The sequence below is a fragment of the Oncorhynchus nerka genome, linkage group LG3 (assembly GCF_034236695.1).
Source record: "Oncorhynchus nerka isolate Pitt River linkage group LG3, Oner_Uvic_2.0, whole genome shotgun sequence".
Lineage (NCBI taxonomy): Eukaryota > Metazoa > Chordata > Actinopteri > Salmoniformes > Salmonidae > Oncorhynchus > Oncorhynchus nerka.
In genome coordinates this window covers 10,583,481-10,606,607 of record NC_088398.1, presented here as the reverse complement: position 1 = coordinate 10,606,607, position 23,127 = coordinate 10,583,481, and the positions used below count along the sequence as shown (strand labels likewise).

The 23,127-nt window shown below is 42.4% G+C and overlaps 1 protein-coding gene across 2 annotated transcripts; it reads left to right on the top strand.

Moving 5' to 3' along the window:
• The first annotated feature begins 154 nt into the window (after positions 1-154).
• On the top strand, positions 155-16,372 carry LOC115102104 (serine protease hepsin-like). 2 transcript variants are annotated; one of them, XM_029621701.2, is made up of 13 exons: positions 155-533; positions 1,014-1,139; positions 10,089-10,187; positions 10,598-10,639; positions 10,739-10,877; positions 11,524-11,643; positions 11,790-11,830; positions 12,120-12,285; positions 12,426-12,622; positions 13,347-13,442; positions 14,004-14,146; positions 14,567-14,731; positions 14,930-16,372. In XM_029621701.2, exons 2-13 carry the CDS (start codon positions 1,121-1,123, stop codon positions 14,981-14,983), a joined length of 1,281 nt encoding a protein of 426 aa, XP_029477561.1. In that variant the 5' UTR covers positions 155-533; positions 1,014-1,120; the 3' UTR covers positions 14,984-16,372. The 2 variants fall into 2 exon arrangements, with proteins under 2 accessions (XP_029477561.1, XP_029477554.1); XM_029621694.2 differs by lacking the exons at positions 155-533; positions 1,014-1,139 and having other exon boundaries at positions 4,443-10,187.
• The last annotated feature ends 6,755 nt before the right edge of the window (positions 16,373-23,127 follow it).

Here is a 23,127-nt window from a genome sequence, read left to right as displayed (position 1 = left end):
CATGTGAAACTAGGAAACGGTAAATCAATTGAAGGGGTTGTTAATAGTTACACTTGACTAACCATGGTCATTAAAAACACAAGGGCTTTAAGCCTGTGCTCTGCTCTGCAGGTGCCATTTGACCGATATCTCATGACGTCACATGTGTGCTACCTTGACCGTTTCGAAAAGGCAATGAGCGCAGAACAAGTCGAACTGCTGAGCTGTCTTGTTTTTACCGGAAAAACAACTGTGTAAATACGTTGGTAGCTACACGTTTTATCTATCGGAAATTATATTTTATTCTCAGTTTTGAACGGAGAACTGTTTTCTTTCGCAGAAGGGGAGAAAGTGAGGAACGTTTTCTTTTCGTACTCTTTTGTAGGCATACAATCACTTGTCGAAGTATTGGGAATATCCATGGTGGAGTTTACAGCCTATTCATACTTCTACCCCGGAGGGAACAGCGAGCCTCGAGAGTAATCGCCGAGATTGTAACTTCATTTTTTCACGCTTGACTTGACAAGCAGTCATACACCTGTTGCAAAAGAGAGGTTAGTACTCTGAGAATGGTATGGATTTTGAGTAACCTACTAGCGTTACTCTGTCATTTTAAAGTATGTGAGTTGTTTTTGATCATGAAAATACATATGGAAAAGTAACAGTTACATTCTGTCCAGTGTTCACGTCTAAGGGTGATTGTTATGAGTTTCTCGATATAAAAGGTATGTAGGCCTAATCATTATATGCTGGATGGTAGGCCTATAGGTAGCTAGCTAGTATGCATACTGAGGAGAAACAGCATATCCAAATTCTGTGGTAAATTACAATATAGCTACCCCTGATCAGTATCGACATGTTTATTACACATTTATTCCATAGAAAAATGTCAATTTCCCCTTCAGCCTGGACTATTAGTCAAATCTGCTAAAAACAACTCACTTTGCCCTTTGGTTTATTTAACTTGTTTAACCCACCTCTCTCCAGTCAAAAAGAGTATTAACGTTCATGTTCCGTGCTATCTATTTATATAGGCTGGGAATAAGACTGGGTGGCAAATTGACCATCACAGGAGCTGTGAAGCAGGGCCACTCTAAACTTCAGCTAACTCTTTTCATTTTCAACTTTTGAGCAAGAAAAAATGACTGAGAAAAAGAACGGTGAGTGTTCCACACACATCCAGACATTGTGCTTGCCACATATTTTCCCTCTATATTTGACATCAGACATCAGCGTTAAAGATTAATAGAACTGGCCACTGCTTGCTGTTTGATGGGGTAAGCTACCTTTTGTGGTGTCGAGTTTGTGATCTAGATTAGTAACCTTTTAAATATAATTATTTTCATACAGTCTGTTTTTGCCGAAGATCTTTCAAATAATTTCGCTTTTATAAAAGGACACACACTCTTAGAAAAAGGTGCTATCTAGAACTTAAAAGGATTATTTTGCTGTGCCCATAGGGGAACCATTTGAAGATCACTTTTTGGTTCCAGATAGAACCCTATGGGTTCTATGTGGTCACCTTTCCCCAGAGGGTTCTACATGGAACACAAAAGTGTTCTACCTGGAACCTAAAAGGGTTTTCCAATGGGGACAGCCAAAGAACCCTTTAGAAACCCATTTTTCTAAGAGTGGAGTGATACTTTATCCATGCATCTTTGATTCTATATAACACAAGGAACCTCTTTTATTATCTAATTGTTGAGTCCAGAGTTATTTCTGAATGGAGAACATTATCCTTCACCATTATCAATCATTTAACAATGTTTACTAAATCCAGTGGGTTCTAGCATTGCTTTACATTGAAACATAGAATCTGTCAGAGAGATGCTCACCAGGACTCTCTGACAGATTCTATGTTTCAATGTAAAGCCATTGTCAAACCCGAGTCACCATCCAATGAACAACATCTCAGTTTCCTTCTGAGTTGATCCTGTACAGTGTAGCTGAAACAGTTACAGCATGACTGGTGATTGTTGTGTTGTCTGGTTTTGTTTTGGTCTGGGTTGAGGTGTGGGCTCATGTGTACAACACTGTGGTCTCTATCTGTGGTTTAGTTGCTGATTTGTGGCATTCCATGACTCATTGATTGATGTGTGAGATATTTTAGTCACAGTTCAGAAACATATGTAACTTTATGAAATGTTCTTTCTATTGTGAAATGAGGCAGAATACCATCTTCCTGAGAGAGACACAAGGGAATGAACTAGGCCTTTCACCTTATGTATCTCCCTTCAGCAAAGGATATGTGTATTTCCCACACACAGATTGTACTCAGGTAGAGGCTAAAACAATAGCAGGGCTTGTTCTCCAGCTCCAGGCCTGTGACTCCAGAATCCACTGGAGTGGGTTTAGGAAATGTGGGGCTTTATTGGAACCAGCAGCGGGAATACTGGAAGGGAGACTGGCCTGAGATAAAGTTATGTCAATAGGATCTGTGGTCCCTTCCTCACCCCTGTCATTACTGAGAGTCATGCGCAGGAACAATAACACATTTATCTATTGATACGACCTCACAGGACATAGGTGGATGGGTTTGGGATGGGTTTTGTAGTCATGGGGAAAGTGTTTGTTATCAGTAGAATGTCTCCTCAAAATCAACAAGGTTGAGAATCGCTTTTGTACAGAGAAGGAATGTTCTAATTAAAATATGTAGTGCAGGGTTCTGCAATGCGACTGGGTATGAATGGTTCTGCTCTCTAGACCATACCTGTTTCAAACAATCAACTAATCATGGTCTTCATGCACGTTAGTGCTGGGTTGGAACAAAAGCCAGCACACCCATGAGCCAGTGTATCATGGCTCCAGACTGATATCTGGAAAAACCCTTGAATCAGCAGCCTATAACATGTGCTGAGTCAGGGTTCTCTGCGGTTGCCATAGGTGACTGCACCAAAATAGTCCATTTTATTATATAATGTACAGTTATCACACTAACAGAGCTTCACTCTATGTTATGCAGATCAACTGTGTGTCTTATTGGTGTCTCTGAGGAATCTTTGGCCTGATCTGCTAACTACCTCTCAAAGAGTGCAGTGCATAAAGTCAGAAAATCTGCTGTCTCAGTCACTGCCTTTCACCAAGGGAGTATCCCAAGGCTCGATCCTAGGCCCCACACCCTTCTCAGTTTACATCAACAACATAGTTCAGGCAGTAGGAAGCTCTCTCATCCATTTACAGTATATGCAGATGATACAATCTTATACCCAGCTGGCTCCTCCCTGGAGTTTCTGTTAAATACTCTACAACAAAGTTTTCTTAGTTTCCAACAAGCCTTCCAACTCTCCTTAACCTTGTTCTGAACACCTCCAAAACAAAGGTCATGTGGTTTGGTAAGAAGAATGCCACTCTCCCCACAGGTGTGATTACTACCTCTGAGGGTTTAGAGCTTGAGGTAGTCACCTCATACAAGTACTTGGGAGTATGGCTAGACGGTACACTGTCCTTCCCTCAGCACATATCAAAGCTGCAGGCTAAAGTTAAATCTAGACTTGGTTTCCTCTATCGTAATCGCTCCTCTTTCACCCCAGCTGCCAAACTAACCCTGATTCAGATGACCATCCTACCCATGCTAGATTACGGAGACATCATTTATAGATCGGCAGGTAAGGGTGCTCTCGAGCTTCTAGATGTTCTTTACCACTCGGTCATCAGATTTGCCACCAATGCTTCTTATAGGACACATCACTGCACTCTATCATCCTCTGTAAACTGGTCATCTCTGTGTACCCGTCGCAAGACCCACTGGTTGATGCTGATTTATAGGCCTCACTCCCCCTTTCTGAGATATCTACTGCAGCCCACATACTCCACATACAACACCCGTTCTGCCAGTCACATTCTGTTAAAGGTCCCCAAAGGACACACATTCCTGGGTTGCTTGTCTTTTCAGTTTGCGGCAGCTAATGACTGGAACGAGCTGCAACAAACACTCAAACTGGACAGTTTTATCTTAATCTCTTCTTTCAAAGACTCAATCATGGACACTCTTACTGACAGTTGTGGCTGCTTTGCGTGATGTATTGTTGTCTCTACCTTCTTGCCCTTTGTGCTGTTGTCTGTGCCCAATAATGTTTGTACCATGTTTTGTGCTGCTACCATGTTGTGTTGCTACCATGTTGTTGTCATGTGTTGCTACCATGCTGTGTTGTCATATGTTGCTGCCTTGCTATGTTGTTGTCTTAGTTATCTCTTTATGTAGTGTTGTCTCTCTTGTCGTGATGTGTGTTTCGTCCTATATTTATATATACTCAGCAAAAAAAGAATGTCCTCTCACTGTCAACTGCGTTTATTTTCAGCAAACTTAGCATGTGTAAATATTTGTATGAACCTAGCAAGATTCAACAACTGAGACATAAACTGAACAAGTTCCACAGACATGTGACTAACAGAAATGGAACAATGTGTCCCTGAACAAAGGGGGGGGGGGGGAGATCAACATCAAAAGTAACAGTCAGTATCTCATGTGGCCACTATCTGCATTAACTTCTTGGTGACAGGGGGGCAGTATTGGGTAGCTTGGATGAATAAGGTGCCCAAAGTAAACTGCCTGTTTAATATGCATGTTATTAGTAGTATTGGATAGAAAACACCCCGAAGTTTCTAAAACTGTTTGAATGATGTCTGTGAGTATAACAGAACTCATATGGCAGGCGAAGACCTGAGATAAATCCAACCAAGAAGTGGGAAATCTGAGGCTTGTAGTTTTTTTAAACTCAGCCCCTATTGTAGATACAGTGGGATATTGGTTATGTTGCACTTCCTAAGGCTTCCACTAGATGTCAAGAGTCTTTAGAACTTTGTTTGAGGATTCTACTGTGAAGTGGGGCTGAATGAGAGAGGAAAAGCCAGGTGTCTGGCAGTTTGCCACAGGCTCTGAGGCGCAGTCACAAGAGAGTTAGCTCTCGTTCCATTGCTTTTCTACAGACATAGGAATTCTCCGGTTGGAACATTATTGAAGATTTATGATAAAAACATCCTAAAGATTGATTCTACACTTAGTTTGACAAGTTTCTACTGGCTGTAATGGAACTTTTTGAACTTTTCGTCCGACGTTCGGCAGGACCTGAACGCGCTTTTGGATTTGTTTACCAAACACCCTAACAAAAGAAGCTATTTGGACTAGAGTTCGGTCGATTATGATTTTTCAACGCCGATACCGATATCGATTATTGGAGGATCCGGGAGAATTGTCATCAACTACACTAATTAGCATAGCGCAACGGTCAAAAAATATTACTAGAAAATATTCATATTCATGAAATCACAAGTGAAATATAGTGAAACACAACTTAGCCTTTTGTTAATCACACTGTCATCTCTGATTTTGAAATTATGCTTTACAGCCAAAGCAAGACAAGTGTTTGTCTAAGAGAAGTATATCTCTAATTGTATGTATTTGTATTGTTGTATTTTCATCAACATTTATAATGAGTATTTCTGTAAATAGATGTGGCTCTCTGCACAATCACCGCATGTTTTAGAACTACTGAACGTAACGCGCCAATGTAAAATGAGATTTGTTTTATATAAATATGCACTTTATCGAACAAAACATACATGCATTGTGTAACATGAAGTCCTATGAGTGTCATCTGATGAAGATCATCAAAGGTTAGTGATTAATTTTACCTCTATTTGTGCTTTTTGTGACTCCTCTCTTTGGCTGAAAAAATGGCTGTGTTTTTCTGTGAGTTGGTGGTGACCTAACATAATCATTCGTGTTGCTTTCGCTGTAAAGCATTTTTGAAATCAGACACTGTGGCTGGATTAACGAGAATTCTATCTTTAAATGAGTGTAAAATACTTGTATGCCTGAGGAATTTTAATTATGAGATTTTTGTTGTTTTGAATTTACGCCCTGCACTTTCACTGGCTGTTGACGATGTGGGACGCTACCGTCCCACATATCCCAGAGAGGTTTTAAGTACTGCAGTGCATATCCTCCTCATGGACTGCACCAGATTTTCCAGTTCTTGCTGTGAGATGTTCCTACACTCTTCCACCAAGGCACCTGCAAGTTCCTGGACATTTATGTGGGGAATGGCCCTAGCCCTCACCCTCCAATCCAACAAGTCCTAGACGTGCTCAATGGGATTGAGATCCAGGCTCTTCGCTGGCCATGGCAGAACACTGACATTTCTGTCTTGCTTGAAATCACGCACAGAACGAGCAGTATGGCTGGTGGTATTGTCATGCTGGAGGATCATGTCAGAATGAGCCTGTAGGAAGGGTACCACATGAGGGAGGAGGAGGTCTTCCCTGTAACACACAGCGTTAAGATTGCCTGCAATGACAACAAGCTCAGCACGAAGATGCTGTGACACACCGCCCCAGACCATGACGGACCCTCCACCTCCAAATCAATCCCGCTCCCGAGTACAGGCATTAGTGTAACGCCCATTCCTTTGACGATAAAAGCGAATCCGACCATCACCCCTTGGTGAGACAAAACCGCGACTCGTCAGTGGAGAGCACTTCTTTCCAGTCCTGTCTGGGCCAGCGACGGTGGGTTTGTGCCCATAGGCGACGTTGTCCTCACCGGTGATGTCTGGTGAGGACCTGCCTTACAACAGGCCTGCAAGCCCTCAGTCCAGCCTTTCTCAGCCTATTGCGGACAGTCTGAGCACTGATAGAGGGATTGTGCGTTCCTGGTGTAACTCGGTCAGTTGTTGTTGCCATCCTTTACCTGTCCCGCAGGTGCGATGTTCGGATGTACCGATCCTGTGCAGGTGTTGTTACACTTGGTCTGCCACTGTGAGGATGATCAGCTGTCCGTTCTGTCTCCCTGTAGCGCTGTCTTAGGTGTCTCACAGTACAGACATTGCAATTTATTGCCCTGGCCACATCTGCAGTCCTCATGCCTCCTTGCAGCATGCCTAAGGCACGTTCACTCGAGCAGGGACCCTGGGCATCTTTCTTTTGGTGTTTTTCAGAGTCAGTAGAAAGGCCTCTTTAGTGTCCTAAGTTTTCATAACTGTGACCTTAATTGCCTACCGTCTGTAAGCTGTTACTGTAACGGCCGTTGTTGGTGGAAGAAGGTGAGAACCAAGGTCAAGGTGGTATGTGTCCATATTTATTAGAATGAACATGGAAATAACAAAAATAACAAAGAGAAACAACCGAAAACAGTTCTGGCTGGTGCAGACACACAACAGAAAACAGAAAATAATTACCCACGAAACACAATAGAAAACAGGCTACGTAAATATGGTTCTCAATCAGGGACAACGATTGACAGCTGCCCTTGATTGAGAACCATACCAGGCCAAACACAGAAATAGCAAATCATAGAAAAACTAACATAGACAACCCACCCAACTCACGCCCTGACCATACTAAAACAAAGACATAACAAAAGAGGTAAGGTCAGAACATGACAGTGTCTGTTAGTGTTCCACAGGTGCATGTTCATTAATTGTTTATGGTTCATTTTACAAGCATGGGAAACAGTGTTTAAACCATTTACATTGAAGATCTGTGAAGTTGTTCGGGTTTCTATGAATTATCTTTGAAAGACAGGGTCCTGATAAAGAGACATTTCTTTTTTTGCTGGGTTTATATATATTTTTAATCCCAGATGTTTTTATTTTAACGCTCTCTCAGTAAAAACCCATGTATCTTATTGTTGATGCATGGTCCACACTGATTGACAGTGGTGAGTAAGGGGGAAAAAAGTGGAGGATTTCCCCATCACTCTGAAGAGTCATCAGCTGCCTGTAAACTGTGCCCATATCCTGAGGTATTGAGTATAGACGGCAGACCCCATGGCCTTACAGGACCCCCAGTGTTTTCTCACTGAATTCCAGTCTCCCTCCTTTGTTTGCGATGTTGATTTTCCTCTCCTTTAATTGGCAGAGTATCAGGTTGATGCTAATTGTCCTTGTATAAGATACAATGGGAAAGAGTGTTATGTTATTGATAAGAGACATGCTCATCCAGCAGGCTGTATCTGTACAAGCAGCTTTGGTGATCCAGGTAGTGGGTGGCAGGTAGCCTAGCGGTTAAGAGCTTTGGTAACCAAAAGGTTGCTAGTTCGAATCCCTGAGTCGACTAAATAAAACATCTGTCTGTGCCATTGAGCAAGGCATTTAACCCTAATTGCTCCTGTAAGTCGCTCTGGATAAAAGCGTCTGCTAAATGACTAAAATGTAAAAATTTGAAATATGGTGCAACTGTTTGTGTTGTTGGTGTCGAATGGTTGAATGATGTCTTCACTATTGGGCATGTATTGATGTGTGTATTTAGGAGATTGTTCTTAAGTGTCCATCAGACTGGTTTGTTGCCCACATAGCTAGGGTCACACGACCAGATCAGTAAAACGTCTTGGCCCTATAGCATACATAAAGACTTGTGTATACTTACACAGTAAGAACAGACTTGTAGACCTGTGTATTACCTACAGAGCATTCTTATAGACGTGTGTTAGACCTGAGTTGGATCCACACACAGACAGTTGGTTTGTTTGCGCTGAGTCAGGAACTTATCATGCCTTGCAGTCAGTGTCTCTGCTGGTCTGCTCTGCTGGTTTGGTCTGGTGTGTGGCATGTCTCCACACATGCTGAAGCTGGCTGGCCAGCCTGCAAGGTTAATGATCACTCCAGAACTCCACTCTCTGCACCTCAGATTCCTGTCTGCAAACACAGAAGATTTACGCATGCCACCTGTGTGTGTGTGTGTGTGTGTGTGTGTGTGTGTGTGTGTGTGTGTGTGTGTGTGTGCGGCACATAAGTGTGTCTCACACGTGTGACTTAAGTTGTAAACGGTGCTTGATCAAGTGTGGCTTTGTTTTGGTTCAACCAAACTTGTAACAGTTAGTGACTGGTCAGTTCATGGATCATTCATCAGCAATTCAATGTAATGAAATGACCTCTCATTCTGCCCAACCTTGTGTTCTAGCTAGGGACACAGTGACAATTTGTTGGGGCTTGAGATGGCACTGAAATCAAGCTTGCAGTTTGTTTTAGCTCTATGGAAATGGAGCAGACTTTGGACTATTGATCCTATTCATTTGTACTTTTTCAATGTGCCAATTTGCCAGTGTGTTATTAAGACACTCTCTCTTCCTTTTTACCTATCTGATTAAAACACTTTCACTTCTTCAAGATGTTCAAATGTTCATAAATGACCAGCAGGGTCAAATAATAATCACAGTGGTTATAGAGGGTGCAAGAGTCAGCACATCAGGAGTAAATGTCAATCAATCACATTTGTTTATAAAGCCCTTTTTACATCAGCAGTTGTCACAAATTGCTTAGACAGAAACCCAGCCTAAAACCCCAGAGAGCAAGCAATGCAGATGTAGAAAAGTGGTGGCTAGAAAAACTCCCTAGAAAGGCAGGAACGTAGGAAGAAACCTAGAATGGAACTAGGCTGTGAGGAGTGGCCTGTCCTCTTCTCGCTGTGCCTGGTGGGGATTATAAGAGTACATGGCCATGAAGGCCAGATCGTTCTTCAAGATGTTCAAACGTTCATAGATGACCAGCATGGTCAGTTGGCTTTTCATAGCCGAGCATTCAGAGGTCGAGACAGCAGGTGTGGTAGAGAGAGAAGGGGGAGAGAGCGAGGGTCGAAACAGCAGGTCTGGGACAAGGTAGCACGACCGGTGAACAGATCAGGTTTCTATAACTGCAGGCAGAAGTGCAGAAACTGGATCAGCAGCACGACCAGGTGGACTGGGGACGGGGAAAGCCAGGAGTCATCGGACCCGGTAGTCCTGAGGCATGGTCATAGGGCACAGGGAGAGAGAGAGAGATTGGAGAATTAGATGAAGCATACTTAAGATCACACAGGACACTAGATAAGACAGGAGAATTACACCAGATAGGACAGACAGACCACCGAAAAAAGCCTGGCACAACGTAATGCACCCCTCCTAGGGACGGAATGGGAAAGTGCAAGCAAGCCAATGACTCAGCAACCTTAATAGGGTCAGAGAATCCCAGTGAAGAGAGGGGAGCCCTGCAGAGACAGCAAGGGTGGCTTGTCATTCCAGTGCCTTGTTGTTCACCTTCACACTCCTGGGCCAGACTACCTTCAGTGTGATGTTGAACGTAATGTTATGTTTTTGTGGTGTGTGTTGTTTTTGTTGTGTATGTTGTCTTTTACAGGAAGCGCGGGGGTGACCTTCCTGACCCCATGTCGCGTGGCAGGCGTGTGTCTGACCGTGGTGCTACTGGGGGGGATTGGAGCTGCTGTCTGGGCTGTAGGTGAGATATCTCTGCTTCTGCTCTCACATAGTAGTGATGTGTACCTTTTGGCAATGAGCAGTGCTTTATGGGCAATGTAGTTTTAGTTTTTCCATAGTACAGACAGAGACGGAAGAGGAAGCGAAACATCCCACTCCCTCATTTGTTTCTGTTTGAATGGAAGTCAATGAACTAAGTACACCAGAACCAGTTGCTATCACATTGGTGTCTATGGGCCTACGGCCTGAGTGAACTATCTTAATTCATCCTCCCATCTTTGGTACAGATATTACCAACATTGTTTGATTGCAGTCAGTGGATTTGTTTGCAGTCTCTGTGAGGTTTGCTGTTTCATCAACAGAGTGTGTATGCACTTTACAGTTTTATATTACATGTTGTTGACTTTTGTTTGTTTGTTTTTCAAATCCTAGTAACATTTTGTATCAGAGAAGAAGACACAGGATTATATGATGGTAAGTGAGAGGGAAACCACTCCACCAAAGTCAACCTCATATCGTATCTGAATCGATGGAACGGTTTGTTTGATCCAGTATTTCATTGCTCCAACCCAGTCCAGGTGAACTCCAATCCAAGCTCGGACCTGCGTCTCCGGGTGTTTGACTCGGCCGAGCGACGGTGGAGACACCTCTGTTCCTCAGAGGCCAACCAGCTCCTGGCCAACATCAGCTGTGAGGAGATGGGCTTTGTCAGGTGAGGAGATTGATGGATTGTGATATGAAAGGCTTTAGATTAAATACAAAAGTGGGAGTCACTATCTACAGCATGATAAAAGGAAAAGGGGATACCTAGTCAGTTGTACAACTGAATGCATTCAACTGAAATGTGTCTTCCGCATTTAACCCAACCCATCTGAATCAGAGAGGTGCGGGGGGCTGATACCCCTATGCCATGCAAGAAGGTTGCACAGAAATTGCTCCACCCTTGCCTGGTTGCAAAAATTCTAATGGTTTGCCTAATTTAAGTTTATGGCCACAAAGCAAACAATGCATAGTTTAGAGAATCTAAACAGCTGTGAAATGTATTTTCAAAATAAAAAAAGATTGTATTTTCAGCTGGTGTACAAAGCTGAAAATAAAAAGAGGCGAAATCTAAACTTAAGGACAGGAAGCATAAAAATAGGATACAAAATGGATCTACCGCTTCTCAGACTTTCTTTCAATGAGATTGACAGATCTTTACCTCACATTGCTATGTGGATTTGGTTGGGTCCTACAACAAGTTATACATACTGCGCCTCTAAGTAACTTCATTGGGTTTAGGCCAGGGATCTTTCAACTGATCTGTCAGTGATAGAAGTCTCTGCAATAAAGAGATGCATGCCTTATGTCTCCTCCAGCGTGGTGAATTACTCCGTGTCCAGTATCCCTGAAGGCAGTAACGACCGTGAGGAGTTCTTCTGTGTCAAAGAGAAGGAGCTGACCTATGGAAAGAAGATCAAAGAGTCTCTATATCCATGGTAAGACATTATTTTAACACTCTTAAATCTCCTAGACGATTACCTTAAGGCAGTGTTTATTAAAGCAGCAGCCGGCTGAAAAGTAGAGAAGGGCAGGAATGTAGGGTTCCAGGCTGCTGTGTCTAACTGTTGTTGTTGTTTTTCAGTGACTGTGAAACTGGCCAGGTTCTAAGTCTGCTTTGTCAAGGTAGGTTCAGCTGAGAGGTTTGGTTTGGTCCCGTGATACTCTTTTTACACAAAGTGATGAGAAGCAACCTGAGAGTGGTACAGGATAGCTTAACTCTCTCCTGCATCCTCCCTATTACCTCTCGCTTTACTCCTCCCTATCTCTCTTTCTCTCCTGTACCTCTCCCTCTCTTATTTATCTCTTTACTTCTCTCTCCCTATCTCTCTCTGTCTCCTCCTTCTCCGTCCCCATCCATATCTCTTTCTCCTCCCTATCCCTCCCTCCCCTCTCTTTCTGTCTGTCTGTCTAGACTGTGGCAGGCGTAGTCTGACAGCGGACCGTATAGTAGGTGGTGTAGATGCTAGGCAGGGTAGCTGGCCGTGGCAGGTCAGTTTGCAGTATGACGGGGTGCACCAGTGTGGAGGCTCCATCATCTCAGACCGCTGGATCGTCAGCGCAGCCCACTGCTTCCCAGAGTAAGCCCTGAATCTTTTTCTACTTCACTCTCTTTCACTCTCTTTCACTCTCTCTCTCTCTCTCTCTCTCTCTCTCTCTCTCTCTCTCTCACACACACACACACACACACTTCTCATGGATTCTATTTGCCCTCTCTCAGGAGGAACCGACAGGTGTCTCGATGGAGGGTGTTACTGGGCTCCATCTACAACAAGCTCACCCATAAGAATGTTAGAGTTCTTGAGGTAAAGACTGTGGTGTATCACAGCAGCTACCTGCCCTTTGTAGACCCCAACATAGACGACAACAGCAGAGACATCGCTGTCCTGGCTCTGGCCCAGCCTCTGCACTTCACAGGTAAACACATCCGGGCCCATTTTGTTATATTCTTATTATACTGTGATGATTTGTTGTTCTTTTTCAAGGCACATCAGACAAAGCCACCGTGTGCTTAGAGGTAGAAGAGGGAGAGAGAGAGAGAGATATAGAGAGAAGGGGATGAGAGAGAAGTGATAAAGCGAAATAGAGATGAGGGACGAGACACTATGGTAATTCCCTTCCTCAGGGTTCAGGTTTCCAGTCAGACTACCAAACAAAGGCCCTCTTTACTGCCTGCCTGCAGTCGCCTGGACAAAAGACAATGATATCAGAATTGGATAGAATAGTTTGCCCTCTGTTTCACTGTCATTTTTCCTTTCCTGGAATCGCTGTAAGTACATAGAAAAACATTACATTGTTATAATGTGAGAGCGAAAACTCTCTAGGACAGCATTTTCCCAAACTCGGTCCTCTGGACCCCAATGCAGTGAACTTCCTGTTGTTTATCAAGGACAGATATATTGGGCCCTGTCTGACATCTAGTGGTTGGACTCAGAATTGCAGCTATTCTAATGATAAAATATCACGCTGGTGGGGAAATTAAGAACACACAACATCAGCCGACAAGATTAACATTGTCTGTAGTGATTACAACACACAAGCCAGCAAGTAAACTATCTTAACCATTTTTGTGCAAGTATACATTTAAATTCAATTAAATCTCATCTCTCCCTCCCTCCTCTTCGCTTTCTGTTTTCTGTAGACTACATCCAGCCGGTGTGCTTACCCCACTACGGCCAGCGCCTGATTGACGGCCAGTTGGGGACAGTGACTGGCTGGGGAAATGTAGGTTACTATGGTAAGTGACTGTGTAAGCTTCTACATCCTTAAACGTACATCTGGTCCCAGAGTCAGATACTGTAGGATATGGGCTTAAAGCATCTTCTGGTCCCAGAGCCAGATACTGTAGGATATGGACTTAAAGCATCATCTGGTCCCAGAGCCAGATACTGTAGGATATGGACTTAAAGCATCATCTGGTCCCAGAGCCAGATACTGTAGGAGCTGGGTTTAAAACATCATCTGGGACCATAGAGAGACAGAGTAGCTGTATCATTGTTGTCATTGGACAAGACAGCCTCTCCCTATATCTTTCTTTCTCTCCCTCTCTCTTTCTGCATGACCTTTGAATATGTAAACAGGGACAGTGTCATAGTGTGTAGATGTGCCAAGCACTATTGACCAGGAATCGACAATCTTTTGGTCAGATATGGTTGTCGGATCACGCCATCATTAATGTGTATGGAGTGATTAATAGCTCTCTCTTGCGCTTTCTCTCTGTCCCTCACACTTTCTCTCTCTCTCTTTCTATTTCTCTCTCTTTGTTCTCTCTATATCTCTCGCTCTCTTTCTCTCTTAGGGACTCTTGCTGACGTTCTTCAGGAGGCTAACGTGCCAATCATCAACGACGCTGTCTGTAACGCCCCTGATTACTATGACAACCAGATCACCACCAGCATGTTCTGTGCTGGCTTTGAGAAGGGTGGTACCGATGCCTGTCAGGTAACCAGCTATAGTGACATATAATTTCCCTGCTCTGGCAGTCAATGAATAAACTTGAACAAAAAAGTACATCTTCCATCCATAAACATGTAAATTATTGACATCTGAATGTGCCGTTGCTCTCTATCCAGATTCTACATGAGACATTGCTAATATTTATATAATCCATCCACCCAAGTGAGACTGATTTTACAATTTTTTATTTAACTAGGCAAGTCAGTTAAGAACAGATTCTTATTTTCAATGACAGCCTAGGAACAGTGCGTTAACTGCCTTGTCAGAAAGACAGATTTGTACCTTGGCAGCTCAGGGATTTGAACTTGCAACCTTTCGGTTACTAGTCCAACACTCTAACCACTAGGCTACGCCACTGCCCCATAATGTACTGTATGTGAGTGGTTTACTTTTTTTTTATCTCAGGGGGACAGCGGGGGCCCGTTTGTGGCTGAGGACTCCCTGTCCAAGGCCAGCCGCTACCGCCTGCTGGGGGTGGTGAGCTGGGGAACAGGCTGTGCCATGGCCAAGAAGCCTGGCGTCTACACCAGAGTGTCCCGCTTCCTACCCTGGATCTCCTCAGCCATGAGGGTGAGTACAGTACACAGACATACCCGCATGTACGCACACACACACACACGCACACACACACACACGCACACACACAGATGCACACACACACGCACACACACACACACACACACACACACACACACACACACACACACACACACACACAGATGCACACAGGTGGAAGTATAATCTTCTTTTCCTGTCTTATCTTCACAGACGTATCACAATTCACCAGGAGTGCACAAAATGGCGCGTACATGGGAGCACTGACCTTTAAGTATTATCCATTCAGACTTACTGCACTTCACCTGTCCAAAAACCCATCCTATTAGGGGAACCTTGTGCAGAAATTGGATGTATAGGTAAATTCAACTAGATTACCTGAGGAAAGCCTTGAAGTGGTAGCTTGACCAAAGAATTATCAACATGTTTATGGTCTTGGGAAATGAGAAAGCGTCAAATGAAAAGACTTATGGGACTTGCATGACAAAGTCATAGAAAATCACCACTCTGCCAGACAATGTACAGGTTGTACTGTCATGGGGATTAGTTGTATGTCATTAAAGGGTTCATTTTTGTATTCAGGGTTTCCTTACAGTTTGACTGTTTTCAGGTGCAACAAACGTATGATACACAACAAGTCTGTGTATCAAAATGTAAGGCTCAAACAGATGTTAAATAACATTCTGGATAGTTTTGCCATGAAGTTTCTCCTTTATATGATTCCCTTGAACAAATAATGCCAAAGTTACTGAAGAGATTTTAACACAGACAACATGTAGCTGAAATTCCCTAAGACCTCAAATGTTTGTAACAAATAAAACATTGGTGTCAGATATTCAGCTCTTGAGTTGTCTCTCTATCCTTTGTTTGTATCACAGATTGCAGGTCAGAGTGAATGTTACGCTCTGTAATGACACACGTTTCTTAGTTTTGTTTTTGGTGGGGACATGAATTTAGGGACAAGTAAACAGGTGAAATGTCAAGGATATTTCTATAACATGTGTAGATTAGAAATTAGAACGTATGAGATATTCATAGTTAAATCAGTGTTTTATTTGTTTGGTTTGATTGTAAATATTAGTAACAGATTTTTTGAAAATGGATGTTTATTTGTAAGTGATCCATGGATTTCAATCTCAAATGTGCAATAACAACCAGAATGATGTTCTTATTAACCATTTCTGCTTCATAAGTTACTAAGGAATTACGGTTAGCAACACCAAGTCATATTACATATTCATCACAAAATGATGCACTACACTACAGAGATCATACTCAGCTGTGTGTTGTCAGTTAAGGGCCTATTACCTGCTGAGAACCACAACTACCTTATTGGTAGCAACACAGCAACACTAGAAAAACTCTGTATTGTCTGTTGATCATCATGACTCAATTTGCTGTAGTTTATTGTGATGTAGTTTATCAAGCTTATTTGATGGTCTTTATGCTTTCATTTCCTCGTTTTATATTGTTTGAAGTCTAGTCTCTATGCAGATGACTTCAACAGATGTGAATGTATATATATTTTCTGTGAAGAAATTATGAAATTCTTAGTAAGGATGTTATTGTTACTGATTTAAACTCTGTTCCTTCTGTAAATGTAAATTGTTCTATTGAATATTGTATTGAAATAAAGATTTAATTTAACAAACTGGATGAAGTATGTCAAATGTCATCTACAGATATAGGATCTTCATTTGAGACAGTTGGCTACAGAAGGAAAATAATCCTGCAGCAACAGGAAATGTGAATTATTATGTGGACTATAAATAATGTACATTTTTGTAGGGGTTGATACATTTTCCGTAATGGAAAATCAAGTGGAAATTACAAACATCCAGAAGCCTTTTTAAAGTTTAAAGCCTCAGTAAAAAGCCTTTAATTTCCGTAACACATAACACCTTGTATCTGGAAACATTTGTGAAACTGGTTTTATGGAATCTAAATATTCCTGGTTTACAGGAACGGAACTATTCAGACATCCTGAAAGGTGATACTATAAATGGCTCACTATATGATCAGTTCTACAGTCAATGTGATCTAACGTATCATTAAATCATTGGATAACTCATGACTGCCCCGAATGACCCCTGCCAGGCAACCCCATTAGCCTGTGTATTTTCCCAGACCCAAATATGTTATAGACTTATGTCCACTGGCCATGCAAATACATCTGTTGATAGTAAACCTAAAGGGTACCTAAAGTACATCACATATTTTCAACCTAAAGGCTTTAGCATTACTTGAATATGAACTTTATACTGTGTGGTATAGTGAGATACCGTCTCTTTTTCCCTTGGGAAAAAAATGACAATATTGGGTGTCTGCTTTGGAAGTGAAATGTCTTTACTCAAATCACGGATGTGCTCTGAGAAGGAATGAGTGAGAGACACAGAGAGAGAGAGAGAAAGGATTGGCAGGATCACCTGGAGGAGGACGTGAAAGAACCTAATCACTTCCTGTGATAAATGCGGCCCAGCCCTGCTCAACCTGTTCACATTATTTTCTTTCCCAGGAATCTTTCTTGCAAATCAGTCCAGGGAGTTCCTTCATCATAGATAATGTTGTTTGCTCATTTGTTTAGGTCGTAGCTCAAGGAGAGTTGTATGTCCTCTCTCTCTCTCTGTGTTTTCAGGCTGGAATCATTGGCAGCAGCTAGAGTCTCAGGACATGAATGTCCACTGAAGCGGATGTCTTGGAGGGGTTGGTAGAAAGTTGTTTTGTTGACGAAGAGAAGAATAATGTCTGTATGTGGGATGACGGGACCAGGGCTTGGTCTGTCTGTGTTCCTGTTGGCTCTGCTTCATCTTCAATGCTCAGGTAGGACTGACTTGGTTGACCTTTGGTTCTGTCTTGCCAATCATACATGTAAAGTTAGCTACTGTAACGCTACCATATTGTGTTTATTTTAGCCAATATTGGTTGGGCTCAAGAGCAGCCATCCAGACCTAGATAACTGTGTTCTGATATTACAATACAGGTTGAGAATGTACACAGACAGCAATATTTGCAGTGGTGCCTTGGTTTCACTGATGTCCTTCATATTAGGAATATACAATCTCAGACCAATTCACATTGGAATAGTCAAACAGTCAAACAACCCTTTCCAAGAGAAGTAGTGTGCTTTGCCTCCTAGGCAAATGAGGACTAGGCTGTGTCACAGGCTATGACTGATTATGTTGCGCTTCTCTCCTTGCTGTCACTTCTCCCCTCCCATTTCTCTCATTCACTGTACCCATCTCTTCCTCATACCCCCTCATCATCCATCCTCCAGCCCAGAACAACTACACTACGCTACCAAATAGCATAACAGTGACTGTTGGCAAGCCTGCTGCCTTCCAGTGTGGTGTGTCCCCTCCTCCTAGACAACTCAACTTCACCCTCTATGGTAGCCATGGAAACAGAACCCTTATCTGCCCAGGAGACCACACTGAGTATCTGGCTGCCCAGGTGAGTGGCACAGCCTTAGCTTATATTATACCAACCATCCAGGTTGCATGTATTTGCTCTGTACAGGCCTGGATGACGCAGGTGACCTAATTAGCATGACGATTGGTACAGCTGAAATCCCTGAGAAATCCATACAGTAGCTCAATTCAGCAGGCCTGTTGGAGTGCAAAACTATGACTTTCATTGCCTCTTTATTACTTGCTAATTGGAGTCTTTATGCATCACCAGATGAGATAAGATATAATCTCTCTCTCTCTCTCTCTCTCGCTCTCCCTCTCCCTCTCAGTCAATAAAAGGGTACTGTGATAACACAGGTAAGGAGCTCTTTGCAATATGGCTTATCAGTGGGACGTCCCGCTCTGACAACAACACACGTGTGGTATGTCAGAGCTCAGAGCGACCACTAGTGGATGGATACCTCTGGGTGTACGGTAAATACACCTCTCTAATACACCTTCCCTGAGCATGGTATTGGACATTGTCATCATTAGCTAACCCTAATTTATTTGTCTGTCTGCATATCCTGTCTGTCTCTCTATCCTATTTGTCTGTCTGTCTGCATATCCTGTCTGTCTGTCTCTCTATCCTGTCTGTCTGTCTGTCTGTCTGTCTGTCTGTCTGTCTGTCTGTCTGTCTGCATATCCTGTCTGTCTGTCTCTCTATCCTGTTTGTCTGTCTGTCTATCCTGTTTGTCTGTCTGTCTGCATATCCTGTCTGTCTGTCTGCATATCCTGTTTGTCTGTCTCTATCCTGTTTTTCCGTCTGTCTGCATATCCTGTCGGTCTGTCTCTCTATCCTATTTGTCCGTCTGTCTGTCTGCATATCCTGTCGGTCTGTCTCTCTATCCTGTTTGTCCGTCTGTCTGCATATCCTGTCGGTCTATCTCTCTATCCTGTTTGTCTGTCTGTCTGTCCTCTTCGAATACATTTTTAGAGGACGGCAGTTACTTTTCCACCCTCATTGGCTGCGTCATTGGTGGTTTCTTTGGTATCCTCATCGTCATTGGTCTGTCATACACTGTGCTCAGGAGATCTGAGAGGTTCCAGCTCTGTTTCAGTAAGTACCTCTCTCCTGCAGCCCTAACAGAGGATGGACCAGAGAATGATGCCCTGCCCTGCGATATTCATATGGTTCTCGTCTCTTTTCTTGTGTTTGTGTCAACAGGGGGAAAAGACCGTGAGGATGACATCACCACAATGGTGACAAAGGATTAAACACACACCTTTTAATAATGTTGGATTTACTTATTCAACTTCTTAAGGTGACACTTTGTGGGGGTTTTAACATATGCAACATTGTTATTGTAATTTCTATTTTGTTTTTATTATTTGCTTATCTAGCAGTATGCAGTATCTGATACTAGCATCAGATTCCTGTGTTTTTAGTTAACGTAGGAAGTTAAACTAAATGTTGCATTTTGAAAACTTCTTACCAAAGACCATATATCATATTCTCTCTCCTAAGATTTTAGTTTTTTTTGTTGCCTTCGTTAGTTCAGCCGCAGTTCTACTATTTGTCCAGCAGAGAGCAGCCATGACAGTACAGGAACTGAAGTTCAATGATGCTGGGATACTACTAAAGCGTTTTAATAATGTACTATAATTGTGCGTCTCTGACTTTTCCTCTACTCCGGGAATACTGAAGTTTATATTCCTTTTTTATACTGCGTTTTATAGCTCCATTAATTGTTTTACCGTTATGCTGGCAGCCAGCTAACACCTGTTTTCACTGCATAAACAATAGAGAGCAGGACGTCTGAGTAGCTGTCTAAAGTGTTCCAGTGGAGGATCAGTAGAGGTGGTGCGATGTTGACTCAGCTGGCCTGCTATGCTCTGCTATGACTCTGACACGGACACATCTCACATCACTTCAAATCCCACAATCCCACATTGCTAATTTGTTTAGAATTACATACATTCTCTGAGATGTATTTATATTTTTATGCATGCTCCCCATCTTCAGAGTGGCTTGTCAGAGGATATGAGATGTATTTATATTTTTTATGCATGCTCCCCATCTTCAGAGTGGCTTGTCAGAGGATATGGTCAAATGCTCAACGACCCTTAGATGGTTTGTTTAGTGACAAATATGCCTCCTAACAAGTAAGAGTAGTGTACGTTTTGAGTGTGCCAGCACTAGCGTGCTTGTGTCAGTGCATGCATAAATGCCTACATACCACACTTTTATTTAAGTCTAAGCTATGCACCATAGTTGTGTCAGTGATGATGCAGACATATATGAACACAGTGAGCTCCAAATGTATTGGGACAATGAAAATTGTTGTTGTTGTTTTGGGTATGAACTCCAGCACTTTGGATTTGAAATGATACAATGACTATGAGGTTAAAGTCTAGACAGTCAGCTTTAATTTGAGTGTATCCATATCAGGTGAACTCTTTAGAAATGACAACACTTTTTGTACATAGTCCCCCCATTTGGACAAATCCACTTATATGTGTATTAAAGTAGTAGAAAGTTAAGTATTTGGTCCCATATTCACAGCACGTAATGACTACATCAAGCGTGTGACTCTACAAATTTGTTAGATGCTTTTGCTGCTTGTTTTGGTTGTGTTTCAGATTATTTTGTGCCCAATCGAAATGAATGGTAAATAACTTTAATACTACTTTAATGTCCCTTAAAATGGGGAACTATGGGGAAGCCCTGACCTCAACTCTATCAAACACCTTTGGGATGAATTGAACTATGCACTTTTCTAAACGGTTCACCCTCAAAATAAAGCTGCACTTCACCCTCATAGTCATAGTATAATTTCAAATCCAACATGCTGGAGTACAGAGCCAAAACAACAAAAAATGTGTCACTGTCTGAATACTTAAAAAAAGACTGAACCTGTTTCAGGGTTGTTGTGCTAAGAAGAGAGAGAAGGGTTTTTGTGGAGGGAATGTCTTATGTTTGTGTTGTACCTGCGTGTTTACTTTACCCTATAACCTTTGGATAGCCCACCCTGACTGTCTCTTGTGTGAGCATACAACAATCCTTTCCCTGTGGCCACTGGTTCTGTAGACTTTGTAGCTAAGGTATGCACAGTGGTGTAAAAAGTACCCAAATGTCATACTTTAGAAAAAGTAAAGATACCATAATAGAAGAGGACTCAAGTAAAAGTGAGTCACCCTGTAAAATCCTACTTGAGGAAAATACTAAAATTATTTGGTTTTAAATATACTTAAGTATCAAAAGTCAATGTAATCTCTAAAATGTACTTAAGTATCAAAAGTAAAAGTGTAAATAATTTCACATTTCTTTTAAAAAGCAAACCAGACGGCATCAAAAACCTTTTTTGGGGGGGCTGGGGGGGTAGCCAGCAGCACCCTCTTACACTCAGATATAGTAATTTACAAACAAAGCATTTGTGTTTAGTCAGTCCACCAGATCAGAGGCAGTAAGGATGACCAGGGATGCTCTCTTGATAAATGCGTGACTTGGGCCATTTTCCTGTCCTGCTAAGCATTCAAAATGTAACGAGTACTTTTGGGTGTCAGGGAAAATGTATGGAGTAAAAAGTACATGATTTTCTTTAGAAATGTAAGTGAAGTAAAAGTATAAATAGCAAAAAAATATGCATAAATAGTCAAGTGAATTACAGATACCCCAAAAAACTACATAGGTAGTACTTTAAAGTATTTTACACCACTGGGTATGTAGGTATGCAGTCTTCCAATCAATTAGTGATAGATGTGTTTGTGTTCTACAGCTTTTTCCTCCTCTCTGCTATATGGTCAGTTTTGAACATTGTGGAAAAGTTGGGTTTGTTGTTCACTTATCATCAGTAATAAATGTCTTAAAACTATTCTGGTTTCATGGAATGCAGTTGTACTTGTTAAGTACAACAATGGAACACACGTATGTTGGCCCCAATACACACACAAACTTGGACACCACCGAATGGACTTTATCTCACAGTTTTATCAGTCCTTCATGGTGGTAACCCCCTCTTTCTCATGTCAGGTCTTCATATGTCACTGATGGTCCCTCTAACTAGTATATAACCACTCACATCATTGTATTATCACTCGTGAAGAACTGGATACGTATTCCTCCGCAGATGGCGCGGGGATATAAATAGTCCCAGATAGCAGCATGTCACCATGCCAATAATGTGCAGAGGTTCAGTCATGTGTCCCCTCTGAGGAGCCACCATAGAGGTGTGAGCCTTAGGTTCTTGACTCTGTTGTTCAGTTCACTGTGTTAGCCTTTTTCATGGCTTTGTGTTTTCATTTACTTTCCACACTATTCCAAATGAGAAGCACATGATCACACAGACAGACAGGCAGGCAGGAAGACAAACCTGTTTTTTACGAAGCATGTGACAAATACATTTGAATTTTATTTGTTTTCAGACAGACAGACAGACAGGCAGGCAGGCAGGCAGACAGACAGACAGACAGACAGGCAGGCAGGCAGGCAGGCAGGCAGGCAGGCAGGCAGGCAGGCAGGCAGGCAGGCAGGCAAGCAGGCAGGCAGGCAGGCAGGCAGGCAGGCAGGCAGACAGACAGACAGACAGACAGACAGACAGACAGACAGACAGACAGACAGCTGTCTCTGTGAGTTGGGAATAGAGGTGGAATATTCCAAAGGATTATATTGTATTCAAGGCCCCTCCCTCTCTGTGAGGTGAGCATGATCTCAATCTGACGGTTGTCATGCTTCTCTTCACTCCAAAACTGGCATGGGAGGGACAGTTTTTTTTATCTCCACTTGTAGATCTGTATGTGATTATCTATACAGTTATCATTTATTTATAACAATAGAGCCATTTGGACAAGATGCACTATACCTGTATATACTAAAGTACGTGGACACCCCTACAAATTTGTGGATTTGGCTATTTCAGCCACAGGTGTATAAAACCTCCATACACAAACATTGGCAGTAAATGGTCTTACTGTTTGTTCTTCACTTATCATCAGTAATAAAAGTTGGGTTTGTCAGTGACTTTT